Raw genomic sequence first — 23,351 nt, 5'->3', positions numbered from 1 at the left:
TTTAAACTAATGATTTGAACGAATGCAGTGTTGACATTTTCTGAGTATTTATCAGACTAAATTTCACGCTGCACAGGATAGCTTATTTACTTATTTACACAAATTAAGAGAAGATACGCTTGGGCAAGAGGCAAGCCGCAATCTATTTTGAATAAAATTCTTTAAAAGGAGCAGGAAATTGCTAACAATTGTTCTAAAACCCGGGTAAGGCGGGGTAAAAATTCTTCCTTTAGAAGATATAACAAATTGCATCGTATTAATTTCTATGGGGATATTTGAACAAATAGCTCAATGATGACCGTCAAAATGCGAATCTTACCTTCAGGTTGTGCTCCTTGATCAATGAGATACTGAACTACTTCAAGATGTCCATTGCTTGATGCCAAGTGAAGAGGTGTTTGACCATTATTATTGTCCCTCTCAACACGCGCCTCTTGACCAACGAGATGCTGAACTACTTCAAGATGACCATTGCTTGATGCACAGTGAAGAGGTGTGTGACCATCGTTATCAGTCCTCTCAACCTTGGCTCCTTGACAAATGAGATACTGAACTACTTCAAGCTGACCAATGCTTGATGCACAGTGAAGAGGTGTGTGACCATCGTTATCAGTCCTCTCAACCTTGGCTCCTTGACAAATGAGATACTGAACTACTTCAAGATAGCCATTGCTTGATGCACAGAGAAGAGGCGTATCACCATCATAATCATTCCCCTCAACCTTTGCTCCTTGACCAACGAGATACTGAACTACATTGAGATGACCAAAGTGTGAAGCCACGGTGAGAGGTGTTGGAGCATCGCTATCATCCCCCTCAACCAGGGCTCTTTGACCAACGAGATACTTAACTACTTCAAGATGACCATTGATTGATGCACAATGAAGAGGAGTCCGACCAAGAAAATCAAGGATATCAATCTCCGCTCCTTGACTAACGAGATACTGAACTACTTGAATATGACCATTGCGTGATGCATAGTGAAGAGGCGTGACACCATCATAGTCATTCCCATCAACCTTTGCTCCTTTACCAATGAGATACTTCACTAAATTGAGATAACCAAAGTTTGATGTCATGGCGAGAGGTGTTGGAGCATCAGCATCATCCGTCTCAACCATTGCTCCTCGACCAACAAGATACTTAACTACTTCAAGATGACCAAGGAGGGATGCACAGTAAAGAGGTGTCCGACTAAGAATATCAAGGATATGTATCTCTGCTCCTTGACTGACGAGATAATCAACTACATTAATATGACCACTGCTTGATGCCCAGTGAAGAGGAGTCCAACAATGCTTATCAAGCTTATCAATCTGTGCTCCTTGACCAACGAGATACTGAACTACTTCAAGGTGATCATTGCTTGATGCCAAATGAAGAGGTGTATTACCATCCCTATTGCCAATATCAACATGTGCTCCTTGATCAACGAGATACTGAACTATTTTAAGATGACTTTTGCGTGATGCACAGTGAAGAGGTGTGAGACCATCATTATTCTTCCTCTCAACCAGTGCTCCTTTATCAATGAAATACTGAACTACTTCAAGATGACCATTGATTGATGCACAGTGAAGAGGTGTGTGACCATCTTTATCATTCCTCTCAACATTTGCTCCTTGACCAACGAGAAACTGAACTACTTCAAGATGACAATTGTATGATGCCGAAGTGAGAGGTGTTTGGCCATCGATATCATGCTCCTCGACAAGTGCTCCTTGACCAACGAGATACTGAACTACTTTAAGATGACCATTACTTGATGAACAGTGAAGAGGAGTCCGACCATTATTATTAACCTTATTAATCTGTGCTCCTTGACCAACGAGATACTGAACTACATTGAGATGACTATTGTATGATGCCAAGTAAAGTGGGGTACGACCATTATCATCTTCCCTCTCAACATATGCTCCTTGACCTACGAGATACTGAACTACTCCAAGATGACCATTGTTTGATGCCATGTGGAGAGGTGTGTGGCCATCTTTATTATTTTTCTCAACCATCGCTCCTTTACCAACGAGATACTGAACTATCTCAAGATGACCATTGTTTGATGCACAGTAAAGAGGAGTCCGACCATTATTATTAGCAAGCTTATTAATCTGTGCTCCTTGACCAACGAGATACTGAACCATATCAAGATGACCATTGCGCGATGCAGAGTGAAGAGGTGTATGACCGTCACTATTCTCTCTCTCAACCATTGCTCCTTTACCAACGAGATACTGAACTACTTCAAGATGACCACTGACTGATGCACAGTGAAGAGATGTGTGACCCATATTATCATTCTTCTCAACCATTGCTCCTTGATCAACAAGATACTGAACTACTTCAAGATGACCACAGAGGGATGCACAGTAAAGAGGAGTCCACCTACGATTATCAAGCCTATCAATCTGTGCTCCTTGACCAACGAGATACTGAACTAATATAAGATGACCAATCATTGATGCACAGTGAAGAGGTGTGTGACCATCATTATCATTCTTCTCAACCATTGCTCCTTTACCAACGAGATACTGAGCTACTTCAAGATGACCATTGATTGATGCACAGTAAAGAGGAGTCCAACTAAGATTATCAAGATTATCAATCTGTGCTCCTTGACCAACGAGATATTGAACTACTTCAAGATGACCATTGATTGATGCACAGTGAAGAGGGGTGTGACCACCATCATCATTTTTCTCAATCAGTGCTCCTTGACCAACGAGATACTTAACTACTTTAAGATGACCATTGATTGATGCACAGTAAAGAGGAGTACAACCAAGATTATCAAGCTTATCAATCTGTGCTCCTTGACGAACGAGATACATAACTACTTTAAGATGACCTTTGCATGATGCATAGTGAAGAGGTGTGTGACCATTATTATCATTCCTCTCAATCTTTGCTCCTCGGCCAAATAGATACTGAACTTCATCACGATGACCATCGCGTGATGCCCAGTGAAGACGAGTTTGATCATCATTATTGTCCCTCCCAACCTGTGCTTCTTCACCGACGAGGTTCTGAACAACGTTCAGATAGCCATTTGAAGCTGGCCTGCCATTAAGATCATTCGCTGCTCTTTCGGTCATGTTTTGCTATGTCTGTGGACCCAAATCGTATGGATGTTTCTACGTTCGTTTCGTGCCAAAGTCACCTTTGCGTTTTGTAAAGCGTATTCGAATTTAATAAAATAATAATTGCGACCATTCTTCCAATTGTATAATCAAATATTCCGTCTCGGACAGTCCTGGCCCTATCGGTACCGGCGTAATATCTCCGTTTTATTGGTCTGATCTCCTTCACATAAACCAGCGTGATCCGGTCCATTCAAATCATCCACATCAACGGTCTCTTGCTTCAAAATAAAATTGTAGATTGTCAAATCAATCCACAAATAAATGTAAAAATTTCTTCCAAGATCAAACACTAAGATTTCTTCTTAAAGTCGCCTTCTGCAAATAATTCACCATATATTTCATACGATGGTATTTCAAACAAAGTTAAGAATCAAGTAATTCATTTTGAACTGCTCACAGTTTTCCCAATTAATCTAACTCATGGAACAGTCATTGAGAAAACGTCTGATCATTTATGAGAAACGGGCGATGTTTTGTAGACAATACGCAGTTAGCCCGCAGTGCGTGCGAGTCTCGCGCAGAGAACGGAGGGTGTATTCATGCCCGAAGTGATTATGAATACGTAATGAGCAAGTGCATTACTACTTTAAAAGTCATCGTGGTGTAGCAACCAAACAACGATTTGACCTTGTTTTATACACATTGAAAGTAAGAAAATAGCTCTTTCATAAATTATCATGCCATTGTTCAGATGAGAGAAAATGGTGCTTAAGCCCCTATCACACCAAACTAGTTCTCACTACGTTCTGGAACTGTCCTAGAAAATCGAAAAACGGGTTATGGTCGGGGTAGAATGTGTAAATAATGTCTATAATACGATCCGTTATCGTTGACTCTGTTTGCTGCTACGGCAGGCAGCCAGTGAAAACGAATTCGTTTGATAAAATTATGGAAATGCAAGCATTACTTTAAACAAACAGAACTTTGTCATTCCTTGCTCATTTTTTTCTGATTAAGGTGTCATATGAAAGGGCGGAAACTCAACTTTCTTGAAATGTGATTTTCTCCTTTAAATTCAGATACCGTCCGCCAAATGACTTTGGTTTTCTCTCCTCTAATTGATTTTACTCACCAAAATATGCTCCATATGAGTTGCATCAAATGAAAGAGAAGGATCTAAGCTTTCCAAATATGTGTCATTTATCAATTATAATTGTGATTAAGTTATGATAAAACATCGATAATTCTCGTTTTCGTTTTTTCTGGGACGCACTGTATAACACTTTGGCTCAGTAACATCGGCGATGTTTTGTTCCATTGCGAGTTTGACCTTGATGCCTAGAAAAAAAATAATATTTGTGTTTTCATTGAGAAAAAAACAGCTCTTTCACATACATAACTGAACAAAGTGGCAAAGAGTTCTACAATGCACTCCCGCTCTTTTTCAGAAAACAAAATCTTCTTTAATCTGGTTTCTTATAAATGTATTATATTTTGGTGGTTCAAAGTATGATCTTGATGGAAAATCAATAAAGTTGCGAAGTGTGTTTAAGCCGGGATTTGGCCTAAAGAGGAACATAACAAATATTGTTTATACAATGTTGTTTTCTTAATAAGAAATACCTCACAAAAACTCACTATATATTTACATACCGTGGTCATATGTATCAATCTCTGCTTAATATCATGAGTACCATGGGAATCTATCTCCATACTTAGGGAGAGAGATGGAGAGAGAGAGAGAGAGAGAGATAGAGGTCCCGTTATAACTGTTTTTTCGTATGCGTCTCATAAACTAAAATAATTAAACCTCCAAGTATTATTGTAATTGCAAGATGAGTTCCGATAGGCTGTAAACAATAACATAAACCCACACATTATCATTTTTAAATATTACTTTTCTCAATTACAAATACCTCACTTTACATTTACGTACAGTCATCATATTTATCAATCTATTCCTGTTATCATGCGTAATCACACCACGTGAACCTACCACCAGAGAGAGAGAGAGAGAGATTCCTCTGAGTAGTGTTGTGATTGCCATTTGTGCGTTCCGACCGGCTCTAAAAAATAACATACTACCCAAACGGTACAGTTTTCATTATTTCATTTCTTTTGTATTGTCGAAGCTCTTCTATTGTCAATTTCAAGGCCTTGGCATCAGCTGTCGTTGAATCAACAATCCCTCTGTTAGATTTTTCAATTTCTCTCTTGAATTTCACTTCTAAAATCATTTAATGTTATCTTTATTTCATTTTTTTTTAATTGAATGACGATGACAGATGGTCCTTAAAATAAAACTATCACGTGTGGACAAGTCAGAGGCTAATTGATGCAGTCTATCAACAGCATACTGTGGAAGATTCCTTGATGAATATTTAGTTTCACTTTCTTTTAATAACTGATTCACATATAAGGGGCTCTGGGCTGGGTTTTTGTCGAATTCAACTCTGCGATCAATATAGGCCCACGAACTTTTAAGGCAGGTCCCATGCTACTTGCGTGTAATATGATTGGATGGTGTCTTTAAAGACGCCAACAGAACTGAAACAAAATGTATAACAAAAAGGGTGGGGAACTGGGGATAATGTGGATGTTGTTTCATTTCTTCCTCATGAATACTGTGATATACTCATTGACCTACTTATAATCATAAATATATTACTAATTTAGACAAAGACTGGGTTAATGCTAGACAATATATCTTGCTTATAAGAGTCATTACTATCTATTAGTGTAATCTTTTCAATGTCAATAATTTGGTAAGAGAAATTCGTATATGTCAGGCATTTTCAATCACAATGCGGATATTTTGGTTTTATTTCTTAAGATTTGCTCATAAAATAAAAGGCAGTTTTTGTTTTAAATTTTAACCTCATGTATAAAAGTTACCTGCAACAAATTCAATAAATCATGCACGTGATGAGAGCAGGGGGTCGTGTTCAATCCATCCTGAGACACACGTCGACATGTTTTCTTAGATTATTACATAAAATAAAAAGCCTTATAGTTCTCCTTTTAACTGATGTATGTCATGTCTTGAAACAATCTTTCATTGAATTTCTATTTGGATAGAAACCGTGATCGTTAATTTCTGCGACCATTACCAAAAAGTCACCTCCGCGCATCGCATGGTCGGAGCAATTGTCTTTAATAGAACAATCTATCATTGAATTTCTATATATATTTGGACAGAAGTCATTGCATAATGAAGAAGTGTCTGTTTAAATGGTGTGGTCTCACAGTGGCGTAGCATGGATCGAGCAATTGTGGGGGGGGGGGTACTGGTGTCGATCGTGGGGATACTAGATGGATGAAATCAACGACTTCGAGTAAGGGACAGATGTGAAGGAAGGGGATCGTATTTTTTTAGTATTGCCTCCCTCCCTCCCTCCCTCCTCCTCCCCCTGCTAATCACCTCTAATTTTTTAGTATTGCCTCTCTCCCCTCTCTTTCTCTCTGTACCTCTCTCTCTCTCTCTCTCTCTATATATATATATCTTTATATTTTATTATCTTCTTTTTCCTTGTTCTTAATCTTCTTCTGTTGTCTTTTTTCATATTTTACATGCGATTGGGGGCACTTGGCCGCGGAACTCCTAACATTATATTTGTACTATTCAACTGTATTTCTTCCATGCCACAGGAGGGGCAGGTAAAGAAATACAAATCATTGTAATTGTCATTGTCATTTTCATTTTCGTGCTTGTCTAACCATCTTCCCCCACATGTTATTGACCTTACACTTACTCTTAAATTATGATTATGGATATGATGTGTTAAAAGCACTCAAATTAGTGACAGGTATGTCAACAACTGTACGATGTTGTTAATAAGATCGATATGGTATAAACAAATGGGAGAAAGACTCATTGATCAAATCGTGAAAGATATTGGAAGCAGGAGATTTGATTTCATACTTTAGGGAAGACCCCTCCCCCTTCCCCCTCTCTCTCTCTCTCTCTCTCTCTCTCTCTGTCCCTCTCTCTATTATCTCACTCTCTTCCTCTTTGTCTATTCTGTCTTTTCTATCTTCTCTGATTCTCCTCTTCTATCGTTTTGAACCTCCCGCACTCATCGTCTTTACATAGCTCACATAACAGAGTATTATACATATGCTAAACGAATTTATGAGGGGAGTTGTAATATTCATTGTGGCAGAGCCATCTTTACACAGAGTCTGGCCAACTTGGTTTCAGCATAGCGTACATTATTATTTGTGCGCATGCTTTCCTATAAATCTCTCTCTTTCTCTCTCCTTCACATCTCTCTCTCCTTCCTCTCTCTCTCTTTTTCTCCCTTTCTCCATCTTTCTATCTTTCCTGCTCTTTCTCTTTTTTCACTATATCTCTCGGTCTCTTATCCTTTCTTTCTATTTTTCTTACTTTCCTTCCCTCTCTCCTCCTCTCCCTCTCTCCTCTATCTCTCTCTCTCTCTCTCTCTCCCTTTCCCTTTTTAACCTCTTTTCTTTATGTGACATAATACGTGTACTCATAATTATGTAAATTATTGAAGTTAGTGAATTATTTAATATTTACCTTTGTTAAAAGTGATAATAGTAATAATATTGATATAAATTACTGTACCATAATATTAATACTAGAAACATTTAAAATATATGATGATAGTTGTAATAATAATAATAATAATAATAATATCAATACTATGTTGTAGTTAACGAGTGCTAACTGGCACTGCCTGTAAGAAAATAATGTATGATTATATTTGTACTTAATCTTTTTCATTATGATCTCACTGCTTTAATTATTACATGTTATTACCTATTTTGTTTCCTGTAATTTTGATGTTTGCTTTTACCATTGTGAAAAAACCTGTAATTCGGCTTTCGAGCCGCGATTGTTTTTTTATTGCAATAAAGCATTACTACTACTACTACAATGTTCGCCATATTGTGCCCAACCCGAACTGGGCTGACCAAAATCCCCCAATCAATGGTTCTGACTCCGAACAGCGCCACCTATGTACAGAGTCTGGCCAACTTGAATAACATTTGGTGTTGTATTTTCTGTTGTGTACTTACCCAACAGTGCAGTGCCCAACTCGAACCGGGTCGGCCAAACTCTGTATATAGATGGCTATTGCTACCAATGTCATGTATCATATTACTAGATTTTCTTCCAATGCCTGGAGTACAATCTCTTTCTTCTCTCTCTCTCTCTCTCTCTCTCTCTCTCCCTTTCTCTCCCTCCCTCCTTCTGACCATCTCTCTCTCTCTCTCTCTCTCTCTCTCTTTTTCTCTCTCTTTTGCCCCCTCTATTTCTTTCTCTCCCTCTCTCAAATTAAATCATTTTAAATTACGGAATTTTTTTTTAAAATTTAAAAACGGCTCAGGTTGAATAGACTCATGTAAATGCAACACAGAATACGTTCTTTACCTGGTTCCCAATTTTTTATTTACAAAGCGACAAAATATATTTTTTAATTGGTTCTAGGACAACTACCCCCGGACAACTACCCCCAGTAAACTACCCCCTAGGACAACCATCCTCTAGGAGAACTACCCCCGGACAACTACCCCCTAGGACAAAACCCCCGGACAACTACCACCCGAACAACTACCCCCAGCCAACTATCCCCTACGACAACCATCATCTAGGACAACTACCCCCGGACAACTATCCGAAGGGGTAGTTGTCTGGGGGTAGTTGTCCTAGGAGTTAGTTTTCTGGGGGTAGTTGTGCGGGGGGGTAGATGTCCTATGGGGTAGTCCTCCTAGAGGGTGGTTGCCCTAGGGGGTAGTTGTCCTAGGGGGTAGTTGTCCTAGGGGGTAGTTGACTGGGGGTGGTTATCCGGGGGTGGATGTCCAGAAGGTAGCTGTCCGGATACGGCTTGTATTACATTTACACTACTGAGGGCATCAAGTAGGCCTGTAATTAATAAATTTCAATAAAATGCTACTTCAATTCAAAATATTGGAAAAGTCAGTAGAAAAATACTTTTTGTTTTCTTTCAATCACAAAAAATATGTTTCCTATGTATATAAATGGTTCTGATATTAAGCCAATCAACACTGGAGGTCGGAAAAAGTTGTTTAGTTTTTTTTATGTCGGGAAACCTTCAGAATTGTGGTATTATTCAAGGGAAAATTGAAAACAACATAGACAAAATATTTTTAAGAGCAAATAAATAGTCACAAAAAAACATATTTCATTAGAAAACGTAAATGAACGCTGTATATACAGAAGCTCAATCCAACATTTTTTGTTCAATATATTGTGCTTTTTTTGCGAACAAACAAGTGTTGACAGCTGGTCATACCAGCAATCCATGTAAGGAAAGTCCCGAATAGGCCAATCAAATTGGTTTGCTGCAGCTCAGATGATGTTATGTTTCACTAATCTATTCAAAAACAAAAGTAACAAACAAAACATTTCTTACACATTCGTTTTTAAAGAATCGTTATCCGGTGACCCGGGTTTGAAACCAAGTCGATGCGCTAGTGCCCTTTGGTAAGGCATTAATCCTCATTACCAGGTCCCTCGGAGAGGACCTTAAGCCGTCGGTCTTCTGGTTGTTTACTAACAAGCATTTATTGCTTTCTTAGCTGTCAGGTAAAATAACCACCACTATCACTATCACTATCACACGAGAGATTTTGTGAAGCTCACAATGTAAGAAGTAGAAAAAATACACTTACATATGAGGAAAGCTACTTGGATGACAAAAAACGCAACTGGATCTGAAAGCATGCATCTGTAATTATTGTTTCATACATAATCATATACATTTCACTGTACTAAATCTGCAGATTTTAACTCCACTCCATGATGTCGCAAACCAATATCTTTCTCCCAAAAAAAACTTCCCCGGCTACCATTCCGGTGCTGTTCCGATACAATATGCCCTTTTTAAAATACAAAGAAGAGACATGGAAAGTGTATTAAAACATGGATTTAAATAAAAGGTGGCAATATAAAGATAGATTATTATCTATCAGTAAAGAAACGAGTTTTTTTAATCACATACAGTACATTCATCTTAGACATATACAATTCACGTATTTCATATTTCTTAAATCGTACGTGCTAGAACCTACATGTGTAATAACGCAGAACACATGTGTAAATACTTTGCGATGAGAAGAAAAAAAATAGAAATTGTACATAAGAAAATTAAATTATTATCATCCAAAAGTATAAATTGATTTAAGATGGCATTGACCAATAATTGGAATATTGGAATAAGATAATGGGCTGAGTACAAATAGAAATGGATATCATGTTCATTATCTAATAAATATTCCCTCCTTTTTCATTACAATAGATTTATTACTGAAACTGGCTCTATGGTTTACTTCAGTTTATTCCTAGGAACATAAATCCTTTTCAAACGCAGTAGCAATTACTTTCCCAAAACCAACCTTCTTTAATTTCAATTACCTTGTGCATCACCTATTGAAAAGTGCGAACATGATACTGACGTGTTACGTAATCCGGGCACTTCTATGGGACACACAATATGGTATTGAAATTACGTTCAAGTCAATTTTTGAAAAATAGTCACGATTGTTCAATTTTTCAATTCAATTCAATTCAGAACTTTATTTCAGACTCAGCTCCACAAGGCAGAGGTCCATAAAACATATGGTACATGTAGATAGGGAAAAGAGTTGAGTATGAACATGATGAGTATAATAACAACAAATCGTACAAATACTAAAGAATATAACAAACTAAACTATACTACGTATATACAATGTAACTGTAACATGTAACCTGTATCTGTAAAATTCATAACAGAAGGCCTATAGCAATCTAACTCTAAGCTGTACCTGTAACCATGGGCGTCAATCCTTACGTAATACCTATTGTTCAGTGGGGATGAATGAATAGATCCCCTGAACAATATGTATCAATTACAGATCTACGCCCATGCCTGTAACTGCAAGATTAAAATGAATATATGTATAACAAAATGAAGTTGTAACTTAATTGTAACAATATCTGCTCAACTAACTAGAACAATATACTAATAATAGATAACTAGATATTATAACAAGCAACAAGGACTAAGGACTATACTGCAACCATGAGAGGCTGGATAATTCTTGGTAACATCATGCAAAATATGATCAATTCCGAGGTGTCAGCAGGCTATTAAGCCAAAATTTCCAGAGGCCCGATGTGTACCTAAGGCAACTACACGTGGGGTTCACTAATACCTTTACAATACCATTCTCAGAGACATCCACTCTCTGGATGAACTTATACTTGAGATTTCGTAATACAGCCGAACAGACTGGAACATTCAACTCAGCAAACATTTGACTAGCACTAAAGTATTTAGGTACCCTAAGAAGCATTCTCATGGCATCATTATAGGCCACAGTAAGCCTGTGCAAACTGCTCTTCTTAAAATTACTCCACAGATGCGCAGTGTACAAAGGTGTACAGTATGCCCTAAATAATGCCACCTTCACATCCGGAGAACACATATGAAATTTCCTAACGAGCATATTACCTTGAGCATATAATTTACGACACTGTCGACTAATATCTTTATCATCACAAAGGTCCTCAGTAAAGAAATGACCAAGATACATGACCTCTGTACACACATTGAGTTTAGCTCCACATAAATAAAAATCCGGGAATACCAATCTACGGTATTCCTTACATATAATTATCATAACATGACTCTTTTTAAAATTATATTTGACATCATTATCATATCCATAATCAGAACAAATCTTGAGCAAACTCTGCAACCCAGCAGTTGACGGGCTAATAATAACGAGGTCATCTGCATACATTAAATGATTGACTACTATACTGCCAACTACACAGCCTTTTTTACAAGCATTCAAATTGTCGGATAGACCATCCATGTACAGGTTAAAGAGAAAGGGAGAAAGAATACCTCCCTGTCTAACTCCATTACTGACATGGAATGGTTCAGACACACTACTTCCCCATCTAGCCATCATTGTTTGATGGGTATACCAGAACACGAGTATCCTAATCAGGTACTTAGGAATACCTCTATCAGCCATTTTCGTAAACAGCTGTACATGATTTACCCGATCAAAAGCTTTGGAAGCATCAAGAAAACAAAGAAACAAGGAAGAATTTCTACTACGATAACTTGCAATAATTTCCTTCAGAGCAAATATACACAGTCATGTCAGTGCCATGTTTGGCTTTACAACCGAACTGGTTATGTTTAGTAAGAATATACATCTCCAACCTACCAAGCAATATCTTTTCCAGCACTTTGGACAGGACACTACAGGCCAATGCTATAGGTCTATAGTTGTTCTTACTAGTAATGCGACCAGCTTTATTTTTAATGACCGGCACCAAAACAACGGAAATCATACTATCTAGTAAGATACCATGAATCGAAAATCCGGAAATGCACATTGCAAGCAAGGGCATGAGTTTCGGACTTGCAAACTTTAAATGTTCAGCTGTTATAGTATCAAGACCACATGACTTATTTTGGTCTAATTTTCTAATAGCTTCTTTTACCTCCTCAGGAGAGATAACCATATTTACATCAAAGTCAACATTAGTAACATCCTGCACCGTACTATGTACACAATTAAACAAATCCTTATAATGGTTACACCACAATTCAACCCAGAGTAGGTGAGCCTCACGAGCAGCAGAGTGGAGCTCTGACACATGCTCATTCCAGCCAGGCCTAGTATTATGAACCTTGTTTTTACAGTGATATAGAGATTCACTAGCGTCACATAAGCATTTCGCAATGTCATCATATGTATTACATACATAATTAGCATGGTCATTGTTCACACAATTGGAATCTCGACATAAAAAAGCATCGTGTTCATGTACATTAAATCCCTTAAGCAATAAATCAGTATCACAGCAATAATTATTTCTACGATTTATATCAATCTTAGTCCAATCTAGCCTGCCTTTATGTACAGTGTTAGCCATGCCTGAATCACGTTGCCAAGGCAAATTGTCAACATCAATTGACAAATTAATAGGAATATGATCGGTTGTAGCAAATCTATACATAATTTCCATCTTCTCTAAAGAGGCATTAGCATCTGCTGTACATATACAATGGTCCAACATGACGTGGTATGCCATGCTTCAGTAACATAAGTGTAAGTATCTGCAGGTAAATAATGCAGACTTGATAACACAAAATTATTATCACAACAAAATTGTCTCAAATGATTTTCAAATAAGGAACTTTTGTCAGATATGTCTGCGTTCCAATCACCTACCACATAAACACTGGTAGTGTCTAGCTCAGAAATAACCGCCGCAATAAATGCTATTTTCTCAAGATAATCACTTTCATTTTCAGGACACTCATAAGGTCTGGAGTGTATATATTAATGATGACAAATTTCTTATCATCAGTTTTGAATTCAATCCCTACAGCCCAATCAACATTTAATCTAACTTCACTAATTAAGTGTTCATAATTATCTAGTGTGCCAGAGTATAGCCACCCCACCAGGTATACGACCCCGAACCAGACTATTTCTGAGATCTGTAGTAGACTCACCAATACCATGATATAACGAATGTAAAGAGTTAATTCCATTTAAATATTGCTTAGCTAACCAAGTTTCTTGAAGACAGATGAGGTCTACCTCATCCTGAAATAGTTTTTCAATGACAAGACGACGAGATTTCTCTGCACTGCTCTGCCCAAGACGCAGCCCACGACAATTATAACTAACACAATTGAACTTAATTTATAAAAGGGTAGCATAATCCAAGCTAGGGCTCTCTCTGGCTCTTCTCTTCGAGTATTGAATATAACATGAGAGATATATAATAAAAAGTAGCTAAAATAGAAACGTGATATAAGTTTGGTCCAAAATGTTCAACAGTTTCTCGCTATGTTTCGAAAATAAGGGCGGTAGTTGTGTTGGAATCAAGGAGTCAAATGCGACTAAAAACAGCAGGAGCTATCCTATATCCTATTTATTATTTTAACCAACCTGGTTCGGGACCATCCTAGAGCACCTTTTTAGCTGAAGTCGTTTCGGTCTCCATGGTATTGGTACCTTCCTGTGGCGGCTTCTTCGCTGGTGTACTTTCAGTCTTAGGTTTCTTCCCTGCAATTGCAGTGGATGTCCCTGCTTCGTTCTCTTCCTTGCCTAACTGTGCGGTCCCCGACAGTGCTCTTGATCCTTCTTGAAGTGCTGAATGACAGGAATCTTCAAATGACAATGATGATGGTGGTGATTAACGTAATAGTACTAATAATAGTAGTAGTAATACAAAATAATGAAATAATAATAGTAATACTATATCAATGATAACGGCAATTTAAAAAATATATAATTTACAATTAATGATTTTAACAACAACAACAATCCTGACTGTAATAAAAAAAATATTTCAACTTTATTTTGATGAAGAGTAATAATTATAGTAAAGATTATGATATTGATAATGAAATAATGAGCATACGAATGAACAACGTAGCAGCAAAAGCTGATTCTCATAGGGGTCTACTGTATGTTTTAAAAGATCATGAAAAACCAGATAAATCAAATGAAATAAATTATGATAAAATTAAAGATAATGATAGTACCTGAAATGGAACCATGATATAAGTTTGATCCAAAATTTGTAATTGTTTCTTGCTGTTTCGAAAATAAGGGCGTTTGTTATGTTGGAATCAATGATTCAAATGCGACTATAAAACAGCGGGAGCTAATTGGTTAATGGGGGGGGGGTTGTGGCGTGCGCCTGTATTAAATCCAGCTAACAATCGAAATTACAAACTGATTCAGCAAAAGAAGCAGGTTCGAAACTGTCGGTCCCCATAAATAAATAATCATATCTGATTGATACACGTCTGTAAATACCCAACTACACACATACATTATACACATGGTTATTGATGCGGTCTTTGTTAACATTTCATTAAAGGGAGAAAATCAAAACATGTTGACAGTGGTTTTGCTAAGCATAAATGGGAGAGGGATGATTATTGGACCAAGTTTATCCACAAGCAAGCCAAAAATTGCCCAACGTAAAATAAGGGGTCTGGAGTTTTTTTTATCATTTGCTGACTGGGGGTGGGACAAAATTTACGTATCAGGTTTTCTATTACCCTAAGAGATTCCTTTTTTGTTACGTGTACAAAAATAAGATACGAGATTTGGAAAATTAGATTTTTGGACAAGGCGAAATGTCCAAGCGAAAGAATATGTTGGAAGAAAGCAAAGTTTCAGCAATGTATACTTACTGCGTGTTTTCTTATTAGGGGCGTCCTTTTCTTCTGTTGCTTTCCTTTTTGCAGCTGATTTCTTTGATGCATTTATCTCCATTCCACTCTCTCCATTTCCACCTGCGGACGTCGACTTTTTCAATGTGGATGCACCTAAAACAATAGTGAACGGTAAATGATGGAATGAAAGAAGTAAGAATAGATATTCAGTTTAAATGTCACATTCAAAACGCATTTCACTAAATCCTCCATTCAAATATAATTTTGTATAAATTATACAATTATACCATTCTGATCTTTGCAATCTGAGAAAGAAAAAACCGTTGGTCTGCCAAGACTAGTAATAAGTGCGATGGAAAAATAGTAATAATATCTCAAAAGATTAGTAGTTACCATGGTTACATATTTAAACCATGCCAATACTTAATATCGTATGACTCTCCTTTTTAATACATCCCTTTCTGACAAAAAAAATAGCTCCATGATCACCGTCAAAATGCAAATCTTACCTTTAGGTTGTGCTCCTTGATCAACGAGGTACTGAACTACTTCAAGATGACCATCGTCTGATGCCAAATGAAGAGGTGTCTGACCATCACTATTACTGTTCTCAAACGGTGCTCCTTGATCAACGAGGTACTGAACTACACCAAGATGACCATTGCTTGCTGCATAGTGAAGAGGTGTCTCACCATCATTATCACCCCTCTCGACCTGTGCTCCTCGATCAACGAGGTACTGAACTACTTCAAGATGACCATTGACTGATGCCAAATGAAGAGGTGTCTGACCATCACTATTACTGTTCTCAAACGGTGCTCCTTGATCAACGAGGTACTGAACTACTTCAAGATGACCATCGTCTGATGCCAAATGAAGAGGTCTGACCATCACTATTACTGTTCTCAAACGGTGCTCCTTGATCAACGAGGTACTGAACTACACCAAGATGACCATTGCTTGCTGCATAGTGAAGAGGTGTCTCACCATCATTATCACCCCTCTCGACCTGTGCTCCTCGATCAACGAGGTACTGAACTACTTCAAGATGACCATTGTCTGATGCCAAATGAAGAGGTGTCTGACCATCACTATTACTGTTCTCAAACGGTGCTCCTTGATCAACGAGGTACTGAACTACACCAAGATGACCACTGCTTGCTGCATGGTGAAGAGGTGTCTCACCTTTACTATTGATCCTCTCGACCTGTAATCCTTGACCAACGAGATACTGAAGTACATTGAGATGACCACTGTGTGATGCACAGTCAAGACATGTTTGACAAAACTTATCACTCTCCTTAACCAGTGCTCCTTCACCAATGAGATACTGAACAACATCAATATCACCATTTAGTATTGCCCAGTGAAGTGGTGTAATACCCTTAGCATCACCACTCTGAACAGGTGCGCCTTGACCAACGAGATACTGAACTACATAAAGATGACCATTATGGGATGCCAAGTGAAGTGGTGTCTTACCCTCGTTATCCTCCAGGTCAATGCGTGCTTTGTTATCAACGAGGTACTGAACTACTTCAAGATGACCCTTGTCTGATGCCATGTGAAGTGGTGTCTTACCCTCCTTGTCCTTCAGGTCAATGCATTCTTCGTCATCTTCATAACTGGAATACTCAATAGTATTATTCTCCCTCTCAACCTGTGCTCCTTGATCAACGAAGAACTGAACTATACATCAAGATGACCAATGAGTGATGCCAAGTGAAGAGGTGTCCGCCCATTATTATCACTCTTCTTAACCGGTGCTCCTTTATCAACGAGGTACTTAACTACTTCAAGATGACCCTTGTCTGATGCCAAATGAAGAGGTGTCTGACCATTACTATCGTTCCTCTCAAACTTTGCTCCTTGATCAACGAGGTACCGAACTACATCAAGATGATCATTGTGTGATGCACAGTGAAGAGGTGTTTGAAGAACACTATTACCCCTCTCAACCAGTCCTCTTTTACCAACGAGATACTGAACAACATCAAGATGACCATTGGTTGACGCCAAGTGAAGTGGTGTCTGACCATTATTATCACCCCTCTCAACCTGTGCTCCTTTGCCAACGAGATACTGAACTACTTCAAGGTGACCATTGCCTGATGCACAGTGAAGAGGTTTCTGACCATTATTATTCCCCCTCTCAACCTGTTCTCCTTGATCAACAAGGCGCTGAACAACGTCCAGCTGGCCATTTAAAGCTGCCACGTTAAGGGGAGTATTGACCTCACTAGGCTCATTTGCTGCTCTTTCAGTCATGTTTTGCTTTGTCTGTTGACCCAATTGTTAAACGAATCTTATTGATGTTTCTCCGTTCGTTTCGTGTTTGTCAAAGTCACCTTTGCGTTATGTAAATAATTCTCGGAAGAGAATAAATACGTCAATGAATTTACCCGCTCTACAGCCTGAGAGGTATATATTTTTCTCTGTTTCCGTGCAGGTTTAGACTTTTCTAAGCGGCCTACTAATATTTATGCATCGGAAATACGGCAAAGGAAATATTCTAATTTGATAAAATGATACTTGCGACCATACATCAAAACCTTCGTCTCGGACAGTCCTGGCCCTGTCAGTATCAGCGTAATATTTCCACTGTATTGGTCTGATTTCCTTTAACCAGCATGCTCCGGTCCACCTAAATCATCCACATCAACGGTCTCTTGCTTCAAAATGAAACTGTAGATTGTCAAATCAGTTCACAAATCAGTGTACGATAACACGCTAAGATTTCTCCTTAAAATGGCGCTCTGCTCTTTGTCCAAATAGTTTACCAAATATTTGATACGATGATATATTACACAAAGGTAAGATGGCAGATCATAGTGCGAATACAATGTCATGCAATATAAACATGAAAAGATATGATATGCATGGTTGACAATTAACAATGAGCCGCAACCAGTTAGTCGAAGCTGCGACATTTACTCACGATACGTAAACATATGCATAAATACAAACTGAAAATCGCTTAAAACGTTCTGTATTAGTTCGAAGAACGCAAGAATAGATGTATCATTCACAATGATGCAAATTATTCAATCATCGGAAAATATAGGTGTTATTTTGATTTCTTACCTGAAATCTGCCTCAGAAATTACCGTACTTCTTTTTTGATTTCGCAAGAAAATCACCACATGTGACATTTTAAATTCAAATTTGTTTTGCATTTTATTTTTCTGCGTTTCTCGATGTAGGCAACAGCCCGCGAGACCGCCATTTTTTCTTATGTTTAATGTGAATTTCTTTCTAATCTTGTTTTATATATATATATATATATATATATATTTTTTTTTTTTTTTTTTTTTTTGGGGGGGGGGGGGGGGGGTTCGTCGGTCCAACGGGCGTTGGTGTCTTTTGTGCATCGTGGACCTTTCGAACTTTCTACATCTTTATATTTTCTTATGTATTTCTTTGCTTTGTCGTTGTCAATCGGGAGATCGATTGGATCTGGTAGGAAGTCGCGGTCAAGACATCCTTTTATCGATGTCGGTCTTCTAAAGCTGTTGTTTCAGACTTGTACTGTGTTTTATTGCAGGCGCGGATCCAGGGGGGGCCGAGCGGGCCTTGCCCCCCCCCCCCCCCCCGCAAAAAAAAAAAAAAAAAAAAAAAAGAGAGAAGAAAGGAAAAGAAGGGAAAGGGAAAGAGGAGAGAAAGGGAAAGAAAGAAGAGGAAGAAGAAAAGAAAAGGGGGAAGAAGGAGATCGGGGGCCGAAATGGTCTTGCCTCCCAGGCTGTTGACCCCCCCCCCCCCCCCCCCCCCCCCAATTCAAAAAAATTAGAGAGAAGGAAGGAAAGGGAAAGAAAATGGAAAAGAGGAGATACTGGCGTACTGATAGGGGGGGGGGCTTGGGGGAAATCAAATTCAAACGTGGTTTATTTCTAATTCCTCAACGGTGGATTACAAATAATGCTGAAATGACATAATTTCCGAGATTTTTCCGAGATTTTAGTGTTTGTTGGAAAATGACAAATTCCTAAAATTACAGCCAGGCAAGATATATGATTCTTGAGATTCCTACATATCAGGGCCCGAGGTCCGGCGGAGATCGGGAGCCTCGAGCTCCCCCCCCCCCCCCCCCCACTTTTTTGAAAAAGTATATTAAAGAGAAATAAAATAGAATGAAAGCAAGAAAGAAAGAATAGTAAACTGCCAGTGTTAAAAAATAATGAAGCATCAAAATATGCTCATCTGACCGTGATTAAATGCCTAAAACCCCTAAGCTTCCGGGGCTCTGCCCCCTGGATTCCACCTAGGGCCCTACGGCGGGCCCTTAGATGCTCATCTGGCGGTAATTTAATGCCTAAAACCCCTGATTTTGGGGGCTCCTCCCCTGGACCCCACGCCAAATAGTGACCTGCCAGTGTCACAAAATAATAAGGTATAACAAAAAATGCTCATGTGACCTTAATTAAACGCCTAAAACCCCTGGGCTTCCTGGGCCGGTTCCGCCGCCCCGACCCCACCAGGGGCCCTAAGGCGGGCCCCTGAATGCTTATCTGAACGTAATTTATTGCCTTAAACCCCTGAGCTTGCGGGGTCGGACAAAATATCAAAATGTGTTTATCTGACCGCAGGCGCGTAGCCAGGGGGGGGGGGCGGTCCCCCCAAATCGGAAGAGGACGTAGGAAGAAAAAGGAGCAGACAAAGACATCTTTGAAATTCAGACAAGGATTAAGAGTATAGAGAACGGTACAACGCATCGTCTTCTTTCTCTAATAATTTAATGAAACGTCAAAGCTTCGCGCAGGAGGGGAGGGGGGGGGACTGAATTCAGACAAGGATTAAGAATCGAGAACGGTACAGCGAATCGTCTTCTTTCTCTCATAATCTTATGAAACGTCAAAGCTTCCGCGCATCGCGCGGGAGGGGGAACCTGAATTCAGAGGCGAGAACGGTAATACGAATCTGTAATGATTTAATGAAACGTAAAAGCTTCCGCGCTTCGCGCGGGATGGAGGGGGGAACCTGAAATCAGACGAGGATTAAGAGTCGAGAACTGTACAGCCAATCGTCTTCTTTCTCTCATAATCTTATGAAACTTAAAAGCTTCCGCGCTTCGCGCGGGAGGAGGTGGACCTGAATTCAGACGAGGATTATGAGTCGAGAACTGTACAACGAATCGTCCTATTTCTCTAATGATTTAACGAAACGTGCATACATACAAGGTGCATGCATGGTGCATGGACTGTTCCAACAGGGAAATGGTGTTCACTTGTTAAGAAACATGGATTGATTCCAGAGTCAAACTTGAAGTCTCATCAAATGTACCCCCAAGTTCCCAATCTTATATTTTAGGGGTCCACAAATGAGTTTAATACAATTCAGAACAAATGTCTTTGCTAAAAATGTTCGTTTGGTGTAAAAACCTATTATGAACAGTACAATTAAACATACCATATGGAACCGATGCTCCAAAAGGGCCCAAATGATCAGCTAATCAATACAGTTAAGAGGGCTACTAAAACTATTTTCTGAGGTAATGCATGGATGGGAACACATGTATACCTCTGTATTCCTGTACCAAAATATAATGACACATTTCGGTAAGAGGCTTCGATCACCGATCCAATACCCTAATGTAAGATGATTTATGAGCATCAAATAATTGTGAGTATTATATTTGTTCTAAAACATTTGTAATTGTGTTTCAGTAGAGTCAACCAAATATTACATCATTTTGGGGTACCTGAGCCGAAGGAAGGAGGAGGGTAGAGGGAAAAGAGGGGGAGTAACGGAAAGTGAGGGTGTCAAAGTGTTGTAAAGCAAGAAGGAGAGAGACAGAGAGAGAGAGAGAGAGAGAGGAAAAAAGAGAGACAGACAGACAGAGCAAACAAATCTGAAATGGGCTGTATACTTATACTTATACTTATATTCTTATGGTGACGAAATGGTGAAGAGTTCTTTTGACTGGGGGTGGGGGGCGCACAATTTACGATATGATGCCCGTACGTGTATATATGGCAAATGACGAGTGCCGGAGTGATGCAAAGTGGATTTTCTGTTATTAATTTGGGATTAGGGTGACGCGAAGTTTTTATTTCTTAATGGATGCCGTGATTAAAAAGAAAAGCTTGAAAAGCACTGATCTAGTAGACTTAATTCTGGTTTTCCTTCCACCCCTCCCCCGAATGATTGAGGCCACGCTGCGCCACTGACTAGCTCCATCGAACGGGTTACGGCACGCCAAATGTGACAGCCATTTGTGATTGTGTCACGAAACCTTGGATAGACTCCGATATGATCAGGCTCCTGGGCAATCTAAGTAATTTATTTCATCCACAAAATTACTCCTGTCGTAAGCAAGACAACTTTTGTGTTCAAAATCACCCCTGTGTGATAGCGTGAACAAAGTGCGTCGCAAAGATCCGTAGAGAAATCCACGACAGCAGTTGCACTCGCGTCATGTACTGAATACTTTTCCAGAAAAAATACATTTAGTCTGTTTATTCCTCACTTTTAGCGTGATTTAATAATAAACAAAATAATATAAATACCACTTGATTTCTTGGATCAGGAAAAGTGCTACGACCTGTCAAGACTATCTCTATTGCAAAACGTGATTTTGAATAATAATTACAACGAGAAGCTTATCATACCAACATCATCATCATACCAATAGCAAGAGAGGAGGCGAGTTAACTCCCTGCTTTATAGACGCAGGTTATATCACACTCCGTCCTTTGGATAGGATGTTAAGTGGACGCCCCGAGAATGGTTTAAGAGTAGGGGTCCATCTGCACACTTGGATACCGGGAAGGGAAACCCGAGGGTTACAGTGATTCAGTTTCCTTTTTGCATTTGCAGGCACAGGTGACGCCAAATACTTAATAATAACAATAATAATAATAACAATAATAATAACAATAATGATTTTTTTTTTTAATTATAATAATAGCAATAATAATAACGAAAATAATAATAATGATAATGAAAATTATTATGATATTATTATTATAATGATGATGGTAGCAATGATAATAGCATCGATTATGTCATGACAACAATGATAATCATTGTCAGTATAGTAGCAAAAAACAACAATTGGATATTTGATTTGATCTGATTCGATTTATTTTCTGCTGCATTCCAAATGATTATACACATTTTTCGGTAACATAACAAGTATAAAATAGTCAAAAGTGCTTTCTGACAATGAATCATGAATCAACAAATAAACATAACATTATTATCCACCTCAAAAGAAAGGATATATTGTCAAATTATCATAATTCATCAAGTTTTATACATTTATTTGCGGAAGAGGGGCTGCCATTTCAAGCAAATCTTTTGAGAATATAACAGCCAAAAACAGATCTTATGAAAAAGACGGACAAATTTATTTAAGCAGAATGGACAAGTATATTTAAGATATAAGGATAATGATGATGGTGTTGTTGTTGTTGTTGATAAAGATAATGATGATGATGATGACGATTATAATAAAAGAAATATATATGCAGTGATAACAAAATTTTATGACAACGAATGAAACATTGACACAGAAAGGTTACCTAGAATATAGGTTTATAACAATAATTGATTCCTCGAGCAGTACTATCTAATAATAAATACAATTACGTTGCTCAGAAAACAAACTTCATGTGGTCACATTTTGTTGAATTAGCAATGCACTAGAGATATGAACATTTTTTTTTCACTTCAAAAGTTTATACTTCACTTAGCTTTTAGCAGACATTACCAGTTAAGCTAGCTTATTTCAAAATCAATTCAGTTTCTGCTCAACAAAATGCACATGATAGAATAATTGTCAAAGATAGTTTTTGAATAAAACGACGGGAGACATGGAAATGGGGAAATGATACAAGTCTCCCTCGGCAAAATAAATATCCCTTTTCTTTTTCTTCAGCTGTCTTCAAAGTTTTGTTGAAGACGCATTTGTTTTCAAAAGCTTTTGAATATATTTTGATTGTGTGTCTGTAAAGTAGAACTGTTAGGAGTTCTGGTTCATCACTGCTCAGTATAGTATATTTAAGCAGTAGCGGCGACATATACATTGATCTTATCGTTATAAATAAATCAATCTGATGGATCAACGTCGAGT

General features: G+C 38.3%; 2 protein-coding genes across 2 annotated transcripts; both read right to left on the bottom strand.

Annotated features, from left to right (window-relative positions):
* Window positions 1-263: 263 nt before the first annotated feature.
* On the bottom strand, window positions 264-1,121 carry LOC100891200 (protein fem-1 homolog A-like). Its single transcript, XM_030979152.1, has one exon. The coding sequence runs from the start codon at window positions 1,119-1,121 to the stop codon at window positions 264-266; it is 858 nt and encodes a 285-aa protein (XP_030835012.1).
* A 12,934-nt stretch (window positions 1,122-14,055) lies between these two features.
* Window positions 14,056-17,548, bottom strand: LOC589471 (ankyrin repeat domain-containing protein 50-like). The gene is made up of 4 exons (XM_030979151.1): window positions 17,032-17,548; window positions 16,181-16,969; window positions 15,790-16,143; window positions 14,056-14,243 (listed from the first exon to the last, which is right to left on the bottom strand). The coding sequence occupies exons 1-4, from the start codon at window positions 17,546-17,548 to the stop codon at window positions 14,056-14,058; spliced, it is 1,848 nt and encodes a 615-aa protein (XP_030835011.1).
* Window positions 17,549-23,351: the final 5,803 nt, after the last annotated feature.

The sequence above is a fragment of the Strongylocentrotus purpuratus genome, unplaced genomic scaffold (genome assembly GCF_000002235.5).
Source record: "Strongylocentrotus purpuratus isolate Spur 01 unplaced genomic scaffold, Spur_5.0 spur5_scaffold_10, whole genome shotgun sequence".
NCBI classification, from domain to species: Eukaryota; Metazoa; Echinodermata; class Echinoidea; order Camarodonta; family Strongylocentrotidae; genus Strongylocentrotus; species Strongylocentrotus purpuratus.
Note: the sequence above shows the minus strand (reverse complement) of the source record. Positions and strands in the feature narration are given on the sequence as shown.